This window comes from Carassius auratus, unplaced genomic scaffold (genome assembly GCF_003368295.1).
Source record: "Carassius auratus strain Wakin unplaced genomic scaffold, ASM336829v1 scaf_tig00214898, whole genome shotgun sequence".
Classification (NCBI taxonomy): Eukaryota; Metazoa; Chordata; class Actinopteri; order Cypriniformes; family Cyprinidae; genus Carassius; species Carassius auratus.
In genome coordinates this window covers 37,961-56,930 of record NW_020527848.1, presented here as the reverse complement: position 1 = coordinate 56,930, position 18,970 = coordinate 37,961, and the positions used below count along the sequence as shown (strand labels likewise).

Sequence of the window (18,970 nt, the reverse complement as noted above, 5' to 3'; positions counted from 1 at the left end):
GGAAGCTGACCTGCAGAGATCAACTCTAACCCTAACTAAACACACCTGTACATGCTAATCACTTCTTCAGGATCAATAAAGCTATAGGCAGGTGAGATTTGTTTCAGGGTTGGAGCTAAACTTGCCTATGCCCATTGGTCAGGGAGTCATGGGTTCAGTTCTCAGTACTGGCAGGGCCGAAATCAATGTCAGCTTCACTCCCTGTCTCCTGAGATGCCTTCATCTGGCCAGTTTTTGAAAGCAGCATAGATGTATCCTTCGCTGCCTTTGATATCCCACGTTCCATTCTGTGACAGTTAAGCCAAAAAATAAAGATGGCATCTGAAAGTTGCGGTCGGTGGTCAGTTTGTGTGTAAATGTATGTTTCTGAACAACGTTTTCCACTTTTATATAATTTCTAGCGAGAAATTAATATTGCAGTAATGAAATATCCACTTAGTTATCACCAAAGCTCTCTATATTTTGCTGTAGATCATTAAACCATTACTCCGCCTCAGAAGCCTGTCCAATTCATGAGGTGCCTTCGGGCAAAAAAGTCATTGCCTGTTAGACAGCAAAGTCAAAAAGTCACCTGCCAAAGTTTTTGGATGCAGCCACTGTGTCCAGCAGAGGGCATCCTGATTCACTGTGGTCTTCACCATATCAATCCCAAAGCATTCTGACCAAATGCTCTCTTTTAGTCTCTATTCATTATGTTCCATTAATAACTATGTAAAGCTCATGGGAACGGTGTTTTCTGAGGATTCAAACCAAAGCAATGCCTGTATGTTTCATGTAGATTCAGTTGCTGAATAGTAGTGTCGTGAACTGTAAAAAAGTACACGTCTGTATGAATTCCGAGCATTCATGTCTTGACATGTTCCTGATGAGATGGAGGATGGTGTCCTGGAGGTTCTCCAGTCAGACCTGGATCAGGGCATCAGTGAGCTCCTGGACTTCTGTGGTGCTACTTGGTGGCTTTGGATGAGCTGATACTAACAGTTCTCAATTGGATTCAGGTCTGGGATACATGAGGGACTCTCTGTCTATATAAAGCCAGGCATTGTCCTGCACCAAGAGGAACACATGGCCCACTTCACCAGCATGAGCTCTCACAGCAGCTTTTCACTATTAGTACCTATCAGAAGTAAGGATGCCGACAAAGGATATTCCTTCCCAGACCATCAAAACATTCATGCTGAATAATGTTGCATTCTCCACGGCATCTCCAGAATCTATCACGTCACATGTGCTCAGTGTGAACCTGCTCTTATCTGTCAAGTCAAGTCCCCTTTATTTATATAGCACTTTAAACAAAATACATTGTGTCAAAGCAACTGAACAACATTTAGGAAAACAGTGTGTCAATAATGCAAAATGATAGTTAAAGGCAGTTCATCATTGAATTCAGTGATGTCATTTCTGTTCAGTTAAATAGTGTCTGTGCATTTATTTGCAGTCAAGTCAACGATATTGCTGTAGATGAAGTGACCCCAACTAAGCAAGCCAAAGGCGACAGCGGCAGGGAACCGAAATTCCATCGGTGACAGAATGGAGAAAAAAACCTTGGGAGAAACCAGGCTCAGTTGGGGGGCCAGTTCTCCTCTGACCAGACAAACCAGTAGTTCAATTCCAGACTGCAGCAAAATCAGATTGTGCAGAAGAATCATCTGTTTCCTGTGGTCTTGTCCTGGTGCTCCTCTGAGACAAGGTCTTTACAGGGGATCTGTATCTGGGGCTCTAGTTGTCCTGGTCTCCGCTGTCTTTCAGGGCAGTAGAGGTCCTTTCTAGGTGCTGATCCACCATCTGGTCTGGATACGTACTGGATCCGGGTGACTGCAGTGACCCTCTGATCTGGACACAGACTGGATCTGGTGGCTACGGTGACCTCGGAATAAGAGAGAAACAGACTAATATTAGCATAGATGTCATTCTTCTAATGATGTAACAAGTACATTGGGTGTTATGTGAAGTGTTTCCGGTTTCGGGTTTACCTAATTAATGCAGCCTAAAAATCCTTTAACGGATTTGGATATTAAAAGCATATCAGTATGTTATGTGTAAGCCAGGTTAAAGAGATGGGTCTTCAATCTAGATTTAAACTGCAAGAGTGTGTCTGCCTCCCGAACAATGTTAGGTAGGTTATTCCAGAGTTTAGGCGCCAAATAGGAAAAGGATCTGCCGCCCGCAGTTGATTTTGATATTCTAGGTATTACCAAATTGCCTGAGTTTTGAGAACGTAGCGTACGTAGAGGATTATAATGTAAAAGGAGATCATTCAAATACTGAGGTGCAAAACCATTCAGGGCTTTATAAGTAATAAGCAATATTTTAAAATCTATACGATGTTTGATAGGGAACCAGTGCAGTGTTGACAGGACCAGGCTAATATGGTCATACTTCCTGGTTCTAGTAAGAACTCTTGCTGCTGCATTTTGGACTAGCTGTAGTTTGTTTACTAAGCGTGCAGAACAACCACCCAATAAAGCATTACAACAATCTAACCTTGAGGTCATAAATGCATGAATTAACATTTTTGCATTTGACATTGAGAGCATAGGCCAGGGATCCTCAAATCTGGACCTCGAGATCCACTTTCCTGCCGAGTTTGGCTCTAACCTTAATCAAACACACCTGAGCATCCAGTTTTTTATATTGACTATGCCTTCCATTAGTTTTTCAAATTGGTGTGTTTCACCGGGCCGCAAAGAAATATAGAGCTGAGTATCATCAGCATAACAGTGAAAGCTAACACCATGTTTCCTGATGATATCTCCCAAGGGTAACATATAAAGCGTGAAGAGTAGCGGCCCTAGTACTGAGCCTTGAGGGACTCTATACTGCACTTGTGATCGATATGATACATCTTCATTCACTGCTACGAACTGTTGGCGGTCATATAAGTACGATTTAAACCATGCTAATGCACTTCCATTGATGCCAACAAAGTGTTCAAGTCTATGCAAAAGAATGTTGTGGTCAATTGTGTCAAACGCAGCACTAAGATCCAATAAAACCAATAGAGAAATACACCCACGATCAGAATAATAATGATTAATAATAATTATAATAATAATAATAAATTGACAGACATGAATCCTAAAATGAAACCATATTTTACGTCCAACCTAGCATTACAACTGGGTGTATGTCCAGCTGGTGCAACCGGTACCATACTTGGCAAATGTCATGACTTTTACTAAACTATCAACCAGAGACAGAAGACATGCAGGAGAATGAGTGTGAAACAGGTTTAGCAGCAGAGTTTGATCATGTTATGTTTGTTACTGACAATTATTATTATTATTTTGAACAAATATAATGTATAAACATGACAGAAGTCCATTGTTTTATTTATCATCTATGAAATCATTGACCAAACAATGTTTAGTTGTTAGTTGATAAGAGCTCGTTTTCATTCAATAGATTAATTCACCATAATGCATTAATTGAGCAATATTGAACAGCATTCATACATTTCTTGGCCCTCCATCTCTGGCTTTAGTGATTTTCCATGTAAGGCATACCCTTCTTCCTATGATGCATATGTCTGCATTTGTGTAAAAACACATTTGATGTGCCTCATTACCAGAGCAAATCTTTACACCATGTATTTCTATCGTCTGCTGTTAATGACTGATGATGATGCTGATTTACATGTGCAAATGAGAATGGGTGTGCATTCACTCCTCAGTCAAGCTATATTTCAAATCAAATTCAGACACTTCAGTTCATTAGCAGACTCACAAACCTAATCTACGCTTAACAGAGATGGAACAAAGACCCATGCACCTTATTTTGTTTTCAGGTGAGTGTGTGTTTTGTTTGTATGTATGTTTTATAGAATATAAGAAATGTGTGTATATATATATATATATATATATATATATATATATATATATATATATATATATATATATATATGTCTTGTGTCTTTTGGCTGTCTATACCATAAACAACATCAATAAAATAAAGTGCATCTCTGTTGTACGTTCATTTTTCACTTGCTAGTTGAACTGAAGGAATTTTCCATCTCCATTAAGTCACATCTTATGCTTGCTGTTTTTGCTTTTACCAAATGAGTGAATCGTTTGAAATTAATATATTTCCCCAACTCAATGTCTTCTAAACAGGGTTTCTCTCAGTCATTCTGTGCGACTCACATGATTATGTTCTGATTCAAGAGAAGTGAGCATAGAATTCTGCTGAAAGAACTACATTGACCTGGCGACTGTCCAGATTGATGAAGAGTGGACTGAATTAAACAAGTTAAGAGCTAAATACCAATCGATTATCGAGCACAAGCTCTTTTCTGCGGCAGGTTGAAAAACAACATTATCATTTTAAACCAGCTAAAACACCATCTGCAATGTTTTTGTATAGCATTTTCTGTAATATTATATTTACATGTGGCATTATTTCAAGAACTTAAATCTCGTTAAAGATCGTTTTCCAGTAAGTCGCATTTTACACCTTTTTTTTCCAAAAAGGGTTTTCTGTCTGTCATTCTGTGCAGCTCATGTGAGTATATTCTGACCAAAGAGTATAAAACATGAGACGAGGCTCAAGATTACTGCCGACAGAACTACACTGACCTGGCCCCTGTCCAGACCGATGAAGAAGTGGACAAGTTGAGAGATAAACTACAATTTTACATTTGGATTGGACTATGTGAACGCATGAGACTGATCTTGGCAAGTATGATTTTCCTACAATTAGATTTAGACCAGACAAACAATTTGAATGGAAAACAATACTGTGTAAATCTAAGGATGAATTCTGGTGAGATCAAGTCTGTCATTTGATTAATCCCTTTTTGTTTTTTGTTTTAGGAGGGGGGTTGCCAAAGTGATGGTAAGCCTCAACATCCTACAGTTTAGTATTGTGGCATGTGTCCCGAGCTCTCGTCAGCGTCGCCCTGGAAACTGAGCAGTCACACCTGCACCTGCTCATCACGGGCTGAGCGGCCAAACCTGTGCCCCATCAATCTCTGGTTATTTAAACCCAGCAAACGAACACAGAGGTGAGAGATGTCTCCATGAGACTTGGCTAACCCCTTACTCTATTGTTTCTGCAGAGAGCAGTGTGTGACCCCCAGCCCCACCCCACAGGGAGAGCACGGACCCCCACCGCACTGGTGCACCAATTGGAGAGGAAGCCGAGCACCAAACCGCCTCACACTAACGCCTTTTCACCACCCTACCCTTATTAAAATATGGGTAGAGATCGTTTTATTTGTTTAGTATTTGTACTTACATTTTTTCCTCAATGATCTTAAGACAAGACACTATATAATAGTAATAGGATGAACTTCCCCAGTTTATTAATCGCAGAGCATTAAGACAATTATTTGTATTTTCTGAAATATGCAGATGAGGCATTATCATATTAAATACAAACTAATTTGCCTACATTTTCAGATTGTAAATCTGAACATCGTATAAAGCACGGTTAAAGATTTGTGTTAATATTAATGACATATTAGAGTTTAAGGTTTTTCCAGGGATCTATTTTTTCATCCCTCCATAAATCAGAAAATACTGTCAAAAAACAGAAAACAAATACATTTTCACCATGTTTTTAGGAATAAAATGTTATAATAACTGAATGATATATGAGCAAACAGCTCAGTAAAAACCTTCATAGCATAGAGAGGAATTAAACTGCTAAGTTTGGTGTGTGTAAGTGCTGCTGAAGTAGAGATAAAACTCATTTAGAGAAAACTGCCTTTGGAGATATGTGTTGTATTTCAAATCTACACATGATAATAGATAAAGTGTAATAAACTAAACTTTTAAGTATGTATTTCGGATGTTTTCCTTCCACTAATCTGAATGAAGACATATTATGGAAGCAAAATAGACCAAAAACTGTAAAGTTTATTCTAGTTATTCTGATGTTTTTCAGAAGGAAAGCCAAGTGTAGTTACTGATCCAGTGACGTCCTGGAATAAAGCTCAGAATTACTGCAGTGAAAACTACACGTGTGCCTGGGTCAGTCTGTTCAGAGACTCGTGAAAGTGGTAGTACAGTAGTTTAGTACACATTGGTACATCGTATCTAATATTTGTGTAACTACACATTGGTTTCCAGAATGTTACACTTTATATTAAGTGGACAGTTCCTGAGGAGTTTCCATGTAAGTGCACTGGTATTACAGTGGAGAACTAACTCCATCCAACTCAAGATCCAACTCCTCCCACTTCACATATCCCTAAACCTACCCATCTCCACCAAATGGTTCTAATTACTCCTGTATATGTTGTTGTTACAAAATGTAGTTATATATGTCCTGTTACACATTTGTATGTACACAAACCATTTGGAGGGTTGTTACATGTGTATAGTTACAGAAATATTAACGCTGTAGACACTATGTGTATATGTTTACACTGTGGCAGAAATGTGTTACATATAAATTGTTTTATTTCAGATTCTTGCACTACAGAAATGTTTTTCTTAGTAAAATGACTTAAGTGAGTTCAAACAAGAAAAATTATTATTTCAAAAAATAGAAAAATAAATAAACCCTTTAAACCCCTGATACATTCTTTTTTTTTTCTTTTTTTTTAAGTTGTCATCCACCACCAGCAATATTTTATGAATGTATGCACATGCAATATGTCAAAAGAAAGAACAGTGCCTTAAAAAAAGGTACAGCAGTTAGAATAGTAGGTTTTAAAAAAAAAAAGTTTTATCCCAGCTTATGTGCGTAAGTTTCAATGGGAAGATACATTCAAAATTAATCTTGATTAAAGACTTTTAGCATATTTGTACCGAAAAACAAGACAAAAAAATAAATTTTTTGCAGCATGCAATTGTGCAGTTTTTGCCATTTTAAAATGTGCTTTTAAAATGTGTTTTCAGACTTGACCTGGAGTCAACTGTCTTTGTGCGGTCTGCCAGTATTTTTCTATGCTTGACCACCTCACCCAGGGGTGTTTATTATAGTTTATTATACAAATAAAGTATTTGTTATCTAATTATTGTTCAATCTTTTTTAACACAATCAGAGAACTATTATAACATCTCAAATAACTAAAATAAAGAAAATGTATTATTGATGAGTTTGATTGAAAGCAGTTGATTAGCCAACTGTTATCCAGGATGTTCTGGGCGTGTCGCACATGTAAATTTGTGTGTGTTCACCCATTTTGTCGGACTGTAATTTGCAGCTTTGTTAGAAAACTGTTAGAAAAGCAGCATCAATGCTTATTCTGTAAAAAAAGAAAAAGGAAAAGAAAAAGAAAGAAATACCTCGCTTACTCATTGAAAATGTTTTTTTTTTTTTTTTTAAAGTCATTCAAAACAGGCTCATTATACAATGAATTATAGGCCTGTAATTAAAATTATTAACACTGAAATCAAGCTTTATTTCAAGCACTGATGTAAAAAAAAGCAAAAACCTGTTTAACATGAAATATGTCTCTTCTCTCTTTATTTTATTTATTTATTTGTTTTTTTCCCCACTAGACTATGCTCGGGCCACAAGAGACTATTAAGGGAGTAAATGAAAACATTTAGCTAAATACCATTATCGGCATGTGAAGTAGATTCTCTCGTCGTCTCTGAGAGAATATGCGCCGCGATGCAGCGTCAGATGCTGAAAGCGCGGTCAGTTTTTACTTTCACTTTCTCGTGAATCGACTGAGATTGAGGTTCACCGCATAAAATTTGCGCAAAGTTTGCACGTTGCTTGTGTGATATCCATTGGCTCTCCTTCCTGGTTTAAAGCAAATATTTACAATATTGCAAAGTAACCAGCCCCCCTTGCACCCACCCACCCTTGAGTACGCAGTTGGGGGCCGCAAAATTGGGCTAACCCACTGGAGTCCGTCCGCTAGTTAGCCTAGTGCTAGCTCACTTTGGCCCAGGCCACCCAAAAATACAATTCTGGCTAAGCCACTGACCTCAGCTACTGTTCATTTCCATGTTGATTTAATGTGTTTTGAATGATGGGTTTCATGTTTTAAGCAAAGTCAGGATGAAAACCAGTCAGTGTCATTCAGAAGAGTTATAGAGCAAACCGAAGGAGCAGAACGAGCAAGAAGAAAAAAAAACAAAGTCAGTTTCAAAGCGTTTTAAAAGATTTCTGTGATAGCTCAACACAACAGGTGAGGCCGGACCTTTTCTGACTTTTTATACTTGTCTTGTTTTCCAGCACAAATAATAAATTAAATTAAATTAAAAAAAAAGTCTTATTACAATGCATACCATTTTTTTTTTTTTTCAATTATTAAATATTGATTGTTATTAGAAAGCAAAAAAAATACAGATTTTTTTTCCTAATTCATGTACACGGCAAAAAGTCATTTTTTAGCACAAATATCTAAACAAGCTTTAAAATGGATACATGCTTTTTTATAAAATATTTTCATTATTATTATTTGAAAACAAGACAAAACTACAAAAAAAAATCTGGAAAGCAAAATGACAGAAATTAAGAAGTGAGAAATGCATTAGAAATTAGTTCATCCTTAAAATAAGAATAAATTTTCTTTTTAAAAAAAATCTACATAAGCGAAAACAAGTTCAATATTTGTACATGAAAAACTAAAATACTGAGAAAGAACATCACTTTATGCAGAGTATCATTTTTAGACATTCTTTAATTCATCATAATTTGCTGACGGCAGGACAGAGCCATGGAGCAGAAGCTTCTTCTCATCCTCATGATCTGTGGAATAAACTGTGTTACAGGTGAGATACTGAAGGAATAAAACCAAGCATGTAAACATAGTGTGCATGTGCTAAGTACCAATTATGTATAATTTGCATCTGCATACTTACTTTTTTAAAGGTTTGAACACCTTCATGGAGTCATATAAAAACTTCTACTTTGTGAATGAATACAAAACATTTGCTGAGGCTCAGCGATACTGCCGAGAGCATTACATTGATCTGGTGACTCTGGAGGACTGGGCAGACATGAAGGATCTTCTGGCTCTTGAAAACGTAATGAGCACTGACTCTGCCTGGATCGGACTGAGGAAAACAGGTCATGAGCAGTGGCGCTGGACTGATCCAGAGCTTTACAAGGATGGAGAAACTGAATACAGAAACTGGGGCCCACGTGAACCAACTAACGGTAGTGATGAATACTGTTCAGTAATGGACTCTATCGGAAACTTTCGAGACACAGATTGTAAGACGCAGAGGAACTTCATATGCTACCACTCAGACCCCTATGGTACTGTATTTACATTCATGCACATCTGTACATAGTTTTATTCAAAAGAATGTATGCTAAATTACTGATTTAATTGATAACTAAACTGTTCACACCAGAAATAATAACTACTCAGATCATAGGGAGCGTTTTCACAACTTTCACTTACATTTTTTTTAAGTTATAGAGTACAAAAAATTCAGAGTAATGTTCTTATAAATGTATTGTTACATTCTTAAAACCTTCTAAGAACAACATTTTCAAATCATCCTTGTGATGTTGTTTGTAGTTGATAAACAGTGTTGAGAGAAAACATTTTTTGAATATAAAAAAAAAACATTTTAATAATAAACGTTTGACATTTTAATGTTTTTAGAATATTAAAAATAAACATTCAAATAACATTCTTGGGTGAAAATAAAGTTAGAAGAAGGTTCTAAGTAACGTTTTAGTAACCTTATAAAAAATATGATTTAAAAAAAAACATTTTAACATTTTTAGAACTTTAAATATATGTAATGTTTTATTTTATTTAAATGTCATGTTATATATTTGGGTGAAAAGTTAGTAGAATGTTGTAAGGAACATGATCATAACCTTTAAACACCATTCTAATCACAAGTCAAATTTTAACATTTGAGTAATATTTCAAAACATTGTTCCCAGGGCATTTCTCGCTTATCAGCTGGGAAAAATCACTGTGAATGTGATTCCAATCATGTGGTTCCAGTGATGTGGACGTGCCATTCTCTGGGAATTACAACAATTATTAAAATGTTATCATTATCGGTCTGTGCAAACGCATGGAGTTTAGCGCTGATTGCTGCTGATTCAGTGCTTATCTGTTTTATCTCCTAGGTCAGACAAACAGCAAATACATGTTGGTCAATGGGCCGAAGTCCTGGAGAGAGGCTCAGAGTTACTGCAGACAGTCTTACACAGAGCTGGTCAGCGTGAGGAACCAGGAGGAGAACTGTCAGATCCAGAAGCTGATTCCTGCAGGAGAAGTCTCATACATGGGGCTTTTCAAAGACGCTTTCGTCTGGTCCGATAACAGCACGTCTTCTTTCAGGAACTGGGATTCAGGTCAGCCGGATGGATCGGGAGACTGTGTGGTGCATTTACGAAGAAGCAGACTGTGGGATGATCAGGATTGCAGTAACACAAAGCCCTTCTTCTGCTACGACAGTGAGTGTTTTTCCACATTTGGTGTTGTGTGGCTTCTTAAACAGCCCTTACAAATACAAATAAAACAAACAAAAAAAAAACATGGCAACCACAAATTAACGGTAGTTCAACCCTGATATTTGTAATAAAACTGCTGTCATACAAATTATAATGTTAATACACTTTTACTACAGTAAAACCATGGTTAATTTCAGTGTCCAAACCAGACACAATAGGAAAACGGTTTCTATTTTGGCGACATTCCATTTAACATAAAAACTCTGACAATGATTTCAGTACTGAATGCCTAGCTAACAAAAACATGTTCAGCCAATGTTTGCTAACATTTCCATAAATGTTGTTTTTCAAATGTTCAAAACACCCCCTTTTTTTACCAAGAGGGTTACTTCTTTGTTTATTCTTAAAGTTTATTCTATAACGTAAATAATATGAGAATATTACATGTGGATGTTCTCTCAAAGCACTATTGTTTCTAAGATATTTGCTTCTTGGTTATGCGAATGTTAGAGAAACATGCCGTTTTATGAATTTGTTATTTCTGAATGTTTTTCAAAATATTCATTTTGATTAATGTACCAAATTAGTTTTCCATAAGTAACTTTGATATTAGAAAAAAATTGGCAATGAATTACTCAGTATGCAATGTGTGTGTGTGTGTGTGGTATAACCCACAGGAACAGTGGTCAGACAGATACTGAGACTGAAGGTGGAATCGGATCAGAATGTGAATGATCCCGATTTAACGGCCACAATCCTTCAGGAGGTGAGACATATAATCTTTAACTGCAACATTTACAAAAACGAATACTATGGATGTTGATCAGCGACTCAGATTAATCTGTGATTCTTTTATTGGTGAATCTTTTATTTACTGCGAAAATCTGAAAATGCTTGTAAATTTCACAAACGTGAACATTTCACATTAATTAAAAAGTGTGTAACTTGCCATTTCTATGTAAATATTTGTAAAGTTTACTAGCAATTTTGAAGTGTGCATCTTATCAGTCAGTGCTACAGTACATATGCAAATATTTATTTCTTAAACAAGTTACAAACCCGATTCCAAAAGTTCCAAAAGTTGGGACACTGTACAAATTGTGATCTAAAAAATCAAAAAAAAAAAAAAAAAAAAAGGAATGGAATAATTTACAAATCTCATAAACTTATATTTTATTCACAATAGAATATAGATAACATATCAAATGTTGAAAGTGAGACATTTTGAAATGTCATGACAAATATTGGCTCATTTTGGATTTCATGAGAGCTACACATTCCAAAAAAGTTGGGACAGGTAGCAATAAGAGGCCGGGAAAGTTAAATGCACAAATAAGGAACAGCTGGAGGACCAATTTGCAACTTATTAGTTCAATTAGGAACATGATTGGGTATAAAAAGAGTGGCAGTGTCTCTCAGAAGTCAAGATGGGCAGAGGATCACCAATTCCCTCAATGCTGCAGCCAAAAATAGTGGAGCAATATCAGAAAGGAGTTTATCAGAGAAAAGTTTGAAGTTATCATCATCTACAGTGCATAATATCACCCAAAGACTCAGATAATCTGGAACAATCTCTGTGCGTAAGGGTCAAGGCCGGAAAACCATACTGGATGCCCATGATCTTCATTTCTTAGACAGCACTGCATCACATACAGGAATGATAGTGTAATGGAGATCACAACATGGGCTCAGGAATACTTCCAGAAAACATTGTTGTGAACACAATCCACCGTGCCATTCGCCGTTGTCGGCTAAAATTCTATAGGTCAGTAAAGAAGCCATTTCTAAACATGATCCAGACAGGTGTTTTCTCTGGGCCAAGACTCATTTAAAATGGACTGTGGCAAAGTGGAAAACTGTTCCTTGTTCAGAAGAATCAAAATTTAAAGTTATTTTTGGAAAACTGGGACGCTGTGTCAACCGGACTAAAGAGGTCAAGGACAACCCAAGTTGTTATCAGCGCTCAGTTCAGAAGCCTGCATCTCTGATGGTATGGGGTTGCATGAGTGTGTGTGGCATGGGCAGCTTACACATCTGGAAAGATGAGCTCCATCAATGCTGAAAGATATATCCAAGTTCTAGAACAACATATGCTCCCATCCAGACATCGTCTCTTTCAGGGAAGACCTTGCATTTTCCAACATGACAATGCCAGACCACATACTACATCAATTACAATGAAGCTGCTTGTGTGCGAGCAAATAGATTCTAGATAGATAATTCTGATACATGCAATGACTATCCATTATGACATGTAGGCATTTTTATATTTAAGTAGCCTACAAAAATTGTTATGCATTGCAATCCTTTAATTTGTAGTGGACCCGCCGATACTAACACGCTCTTTAAATGACAAAGACAAAATATTGCGCAGACTTTAGACCACACTTCTTTTTAAGACCAGCACGCCCATGGGCACACAAATGGGCGCAAATGCATTTGAAATTAAATGACGCGGTATTGGACGGGTAAATGTGAACGGCGCCAGACTGAAACTAGCAAACACCATATGTCATCTATGCTGTATTCTGAATAAAATATTGAAATTTGAAACTTCCACATCAATGCATTCAGTTTTTATTCACAATTTGTACAGAGTCCCAACCTTTTTGGAATCGGGTTTATACATTCAAACATGGTAAGAAATGTTTATGAAGACAAGTAGAAATACCGTAAGCACTTAACCTAACAAATCAGTTTTTTCTCCCCTCAGATTAAGCAGAAAATGATATACCAGGGTTTGTCAGTGCATGCTTATCTGCAATGGAAGCAGCAAGCAAATGGAGACGTCTTCCAAAGAGAAGAGAAGACGAGAAAGAAATGAGACATCACAGATCATCTTCTTCTCAACCATCAAAACAGGGCAGGATTTTCTGAAAGAGATGATAATTGACTGAATAATCAACTAAAAATCAGTTTTTGGATCTTGATCCACCAGATGAGAAAAGCTGTTCTGTAGTTTCCCTAAAGCTGAATTTAATCACTATATTTAAAGTCCGTTGTAAAAAATGATTGTAACTTTAATGTTAAAACACTGTGAAATGTCTTAATGTCCCTTACTGAATATTTATACTACATTTATTTCTATGACTTTCTGTATTATCCCTAGACTTATGTTTATTATCATTACTGACTGCTGTTGCATTAGTTTAATTCAATAAAACAATTTGCATTGATTATACTGTTGTCTGATCCTTGAACGAACGGGTCATAACATAGAATTGGGCACTTGTCCCGGATTGCTACATGTACAGTATAAATAAATGCATAGTGCTTTTGTGTGTTCACCTGTGTAAATGAGAAGACTTTAGATAGTTAGAGTGTCCTTTATAATCCCTCCATCGAGGCACTGTTTGTTATTTTAGTTTGTTATTTTTCCTTTCGTATCTTTGAAGGTTATTCTGGATGGAGGTATGCTTCAAGCTTTTGGTTTGAAATGCCAATTGTCTTCGAGTTCACTAGTTTTTAGTTAGTTTTTAGTTAGTTTTGTTTGTAACAGGAGTCTCTCATCTTTCATCAGGTGACACTTTGTTGTTTTTCTGTATCTTTTGTTTGCGATGCCTAACGAGTTTCAAGAGAATTTGGCAAATTACTTGTGGTAAGTTTTTATTTATCCTGTAACGGTGATGTTTTCTATTTGGAGTGTGCTTGCTGTGACAATCCCTAGCGAAGTGGCTGATGGGATTTGTAATTTTAACACTTCTAGTTACACGTGTGTTCACATTGTGTTCATGTATGCTCTGTCTCTCAATAGTCATGTCATCGTCTGTAGTGGAGGATTTCTTTGCATTTCCTTCAGACATATTATTAGAGACGTGCATGAAGGAAGGGCTCTTGCAGATTGCCGAACAATTTGATTTGGAGGTAACGAGCAGTGATAAGAAGCTCAAGGAAATGCTGATAAAAGTTGTTTGGAGCGCACTTTCCGATCGAAGCGGCTAAAGCCTGAGACTCACTGCACGATTTTCGGCTGTCGCAGATAAAAGATTGGCATCGTGAAACAATCGTGGCGATTACTGTGATCGTGGCTCCTAATCGTTGATCCTATGTCATACAGTGAGGGAGGTTCAAAGACGGCCGTTGTCACAGTCTTGCTATCAACGATAGTCTACGATCATTTTCTGTCATTGTCAGAAATGCAGCATGCTCATCACACATTGTGTTTGCAGCTACGACCCACGTTTACTGAAAAACCAGTAAAAATGTGACATGAAATCAACATGACGCTAAAACATTAAACTGCTTATATGAAGCTCTTATTTCTTCCACTTTCGCCACTCCCACTTTTTTTCAGCACACATAAAAACCACAACTGTCAAAATGGTATTCATTGTGCTTTATTTGTTTACCACTAGCGCAGGGTAATGATGTTTTATTCTTCTATAGAAACGTGTGTTGTAGCTAACGAGTCAATAGGTGTCATCATTGTTCAGTCTACATGCATGTCGTACCCAAGTTTATTAGATCCATGTTGCACAGTGTGACCAGCAATGATCTTATAGGATTGTTAAAATCGTGCAGTGTGCAGAAGGCTTTAGAGGTAAGAGCTTAAGTTATTAACCCTAAGGAGTCTTCATCTTCCCCTTTTTGTGATATCGATCAAAATGCAAAGTTTAGTGAGATGACTTTACAACAGAAGAAGTTTGATAACTTTGTGCTGAACACGACATTTGTGCTTTAGAAGAGAAAGAGTTTGAGAATGACTTTGAAATAAAGAAATTCCCAAAACAGTTAGAGATACTTAAAATGTAATTACAATTTGAAAGGGAAAGAGAGTGAAGAAAGTTTCAGTTGAGTTAGAGCTGAGTGTACAAACCGATCAAACCTTTGTTCAGGTGTTCTCCGTTGATCCTGCGCTCGCTGCGCCTGTCTTTGATGTTTATAAAAGCATTAGTCTTGTGCCACCAGTTTTGGAGAAGGAGGAAGAGAAGTATTTCCAGCATTCTGGATGCATTGCAGAGTCATTGAAATGGCCAAAGTTCATTCTAAGTCTGAGAAGTGCACTTATCTTGAGTTTGCTCCAGAGAAAGAATCTGTTTGATCGTTGGTGTTCCTCTGTTAAAATTACCACTAAGGAACAGCTTAGAGAGCTCATCTTTTAGAAGAGTTTAAAAGTTGTGTTACATGTGCTGTTTCTATGAATCTCAGTGAACATTATCGTCTGATAATGCTCTTATGGTAGATGAATTTGTTCTCTCTCATCAAAGTTCTGTTCATTTAAATGAGTTGAGCAGGTCAAAGTTGAGAGTTTCAGTTAAAAATAAAAAAAGATGGTTGCACGTCAGAGTGTTTTCTCAACGTCTGCAGATAATGCTTCATTAACACGTACAAACTGAGAAATTGTTTGCTTTTATTGTAGGAAGCCAGGACATAACATTTCAGACTGTGCTGTTCTCAAAAAGAAAGAGAAGGCTGTTAAACCTGTTGGTTTAAATTTCTACATCAGTGGATTAGATGGAGAATGTTCTCACTGATGGGAGTGTTTCTGTCCTGAAGTCGTAGGAGTTTGTGCTATACTTCCTATCCCTGGTGTCACTATCATACTCGACAATGACTTCGCTGGAGGTCCTAACCTATTTCCGGCTATATTATTTCAGTCTTGCCACTTCCTAATTTCATGTTATAATTCAATGTTACTTGTTATAATGTTATTTTTACAAATTTATTAGCAATTTTTGAATGAAAATTTTCATCACCATACATGATTTGTAGTTAAAACGTTAAGTAGTGTTGCAGTGTTATTGACTTCAATACACTGGTCATTTATTCTTGAATTTATTTCACATAAATCCATCTGTAATAACCCAGCCTTCATGCAAAGCCTCTCATTACCTGATGACATTAATGGATCTCCTTCGGCTGTAGGCCATTATGCAAAAGCAAAAGACATGGAAATCATCTCTGATCTGATTCACAGATGGATGAGCTTGACAAGCCAACTGAACTCATTTGGTTGATGTAAACCAGGGGTTTTCGATTAAACTTCCACAGGCTCAAGTTTCTATATTTATTTTCTCAGTGGAGGTCAGGATATTTGTTTTTGTTCTGATATAGTCATACAATTCCATCTAGGAAGCAGTAGTGCTTTGTGAAAGAAAATAAAAGTCATCAAAGATGATATTGGGCCCCAAGAGCCAAAGCAGTGGAGTCTGAGAATTTGTCCACAAAAAAATGTAAATGGTTCATCAGATCCAACAGAGTATGAATATTAAAAGGTAATATCAGATTCTTTATCAGGTTATTATTATTTTTACATTTAGATACATCAGAAGGGATTCAAAAGATACAGTATTCAGGGTTTTCCTCTTGAAGTCTGAATATTTTTTTTTTTATTATTAAAACAGTTACATACTTAAAAAGTATTTGTTTTTAAACAAAGTACATAATAATCAAAATGCTCTCATTAAGTTTCTCGTTTTTCAAAGTTTAAGTTGTCTTTCCTTGTCTTTCACAAATATTTTTCATCATTATAACATTAATTATTAAGAAATATTTGTAACATTCTTAACAATAATATTAAATGTCTACGGTGTCATCAAGCTACCTGTTTGTCATTTCTGTCTTACACATACAGTTGTATTGAATTCATATCGTTGTAGATAGACACTATAGGGCAAATCTCAAAGTGTATGGTAAGGTAATGTGTGAATGCAGTCAGGATGTTTGTACATGGTACACTCATTTCTAAAATCCTTTCAAAAAGGGAAGTCTGCATCCACATGCTAATTCAATGATTTTACTATACATTTACATTGAGGCATTTAGCAGATGCATTTATCCAAAGTGACTTACAAAAGAGGATTATAGAATAAATCAAAACCAAATAAGGGAATCTTACCATCCCTAATATGCTAAATGTTGCTGCTTATATGCTTAGAGGTGGGGTAAGCAATTTTTCAAAAACGCTTTAGAAATCTGATTCGGGTCGAGTAGCAATGCTTGTTATGTGGAGGAGAGTCTGCACAGGGCAGATATTAGCCAAGCCGGGTGACAGAAACATTGAGATGGAGGATAAAAAACAAGAGAAAAATGTCTGTGGAACAAAAACTTAAGGCAATAAGTAGGACCCATGTAAATATCGGATCAGCTTCCCAGCACTGGAGAGAACTCAAGAAGTGGAAGGCCTGTGATCAGACATTACATTACATTTATTCATTTAGCAGACGCTTTTATCCTAAGCGACTTACAGATGAGGACAGTGGAAGCAATCAAAAACAACAAAAAGAGTAATGATATATAAGTGCTATAACAAGTCTAAGTTAGGTTAACACAGTAAACATAGCATGGGATTTAAAATAATATAATATAAAGAAAACAGATAGAATAAAAAAAGAATAGAGCTAGTGTTAGAGGTCTTTACACATACACAGACACACATACAGTACAATTGCATAATTAATGAAAAGATAATAGAATACAAAAATATTAGAAAGGTAGATTTTTTTATAATAGAATTAGAATAGTGAGTGTTAAAGTTAGAGGGTCAAATAAAGATGGAAGAGATGTGTTTTAAGCCGATTCTTGAAGATGGCTAAGGACTCAGCTGCTCGTATTGAGTTGGGGAGGTCATTCCACCAGGAGGGAACATTTGATTTAAAAGTCTGTAAAAGTGACTTTGTGCTTCTTTGGGATGGCACAATCAAGCGACGTTCACTTGCAGAACGCAAGCTTCTAGAGGGCACATAAGTCTGAAGTAACAAATTTAGGTAAATGGGTGCAGAGCCAGTGGTGGTTTTGTAGGCAAACATCAATGCCTTGAATTTTATACGAGCAGCTAAAGGAAGCCAGTGCAAATGGATAAACAGAGGTGTGACATATTCTTTTTGGCTCATTAAAAATTAATCTTGCTGCCGCGTTCTGAATTAATTGTAAAGGTTTGATACAGCCGGCTGGAAGACCTGCCAAGAGGGCATTGCAATAGTCCAGCCTGGACAGAACAAGAGCTTGAACAAGGAGTTGTGCAGCATGTTCCGAAACAAAGGGCTTGATCTTCTTGATGTTGAATAAAGCAAATCTGCAGGATCGGACAGTTTTAGCAATGTGGTCTGAGAAAGTCAGCTGACTATCAATCATAACTCCAAGGCTTCTAGCTGTTTTTGAAGGAGTTATGGTTGATGTGCCTAACTTGATGGTGAAATTGTGATGGAACGATGGGTTTGCTGGAATCACAAGCAGTTCTGTCTTGGCAAGGTTGAGTTGAAGGTGATGGTCCATCATCCAGGAAGAAATGTCTTTTAGACAAGCTGAGATGTGAATAGCTACCGTCGGATCATCAGGATGGAATGAGAGGTAGAGTTGAGTGTCATCAGCATAGCAGTGGTATGAAAAGCCATGTTTCTGAATGACAGAACCTAATGATGCCATGTAGACAGAGAAGAGAAGTGGTCCAAGAATTGAGCCCTGAGGCACCCCAGTAGTTAGATGTGGAGACATGGACACCTTACCTCTCCAAGATACTTTGAAGGACCTATCTGATAGATAAGACTCAAACCACTGAAGTGTGGTTCCTGAGATCCCATTTGCCAGTAGGGTTGATAGGAGGATCTGGTGGTTAACTGTGTCAAAAGCAGTGGACAGATCAAGCAGGATAAGTACTGAAGATTTGGATTCTGCTCTTGTCAGTCTTAGAGCTTCAACA

General features: G+C 36.9%; 2 protein-coding genes across 2 annotated transcripts; both read left to right on the top strand.

Moving 5' to 3' along the window:
- Window positions 1–8,623: 8,623 nt before the first annotated feature.
- LOC113093144 (E-selectin-like) lies at window positions 8,624–9,453 on the top strand. Its single transcript, XM_026258994.1, has 3 exons — window positions 8,624–8,678; window positions 8,779–9,123; window positions 9,437–9,453. Exons 1-3 carry the CDS (start codon window positions 8,624–8,626, stop codon window positions 9,451–9,453), a joined length of 417 nt encoding a protein of 138 aa, XP_026114779.1.
- A 557-nt stretch (window positions 9,454–10,010) lies between these two features.
- Window positions 10,011–13,511, top strand: LOC113093146 (L-selectin-like). Its single transcript, XM_026258997.1, has 3 exons — window positions 10,011–10,335; window positions 11,010–11,098; window positions 13,046–13,511. The coding sequence occupies exons 1-3, from the start codon at window positions 10,026–10,028 to the stop codon at window positions 13,154–13,156; spliced, it is 510 nt and encodes a 169-aa protein (XP_026114782.1). The 5' UTR covers window positions 10,011–10,025; the 3' UTR covers window positions 13,157–13,511.
- The last annotated feature ends 5,459 nt before the right edge of the window (window positions 13,512–18,970 follow it).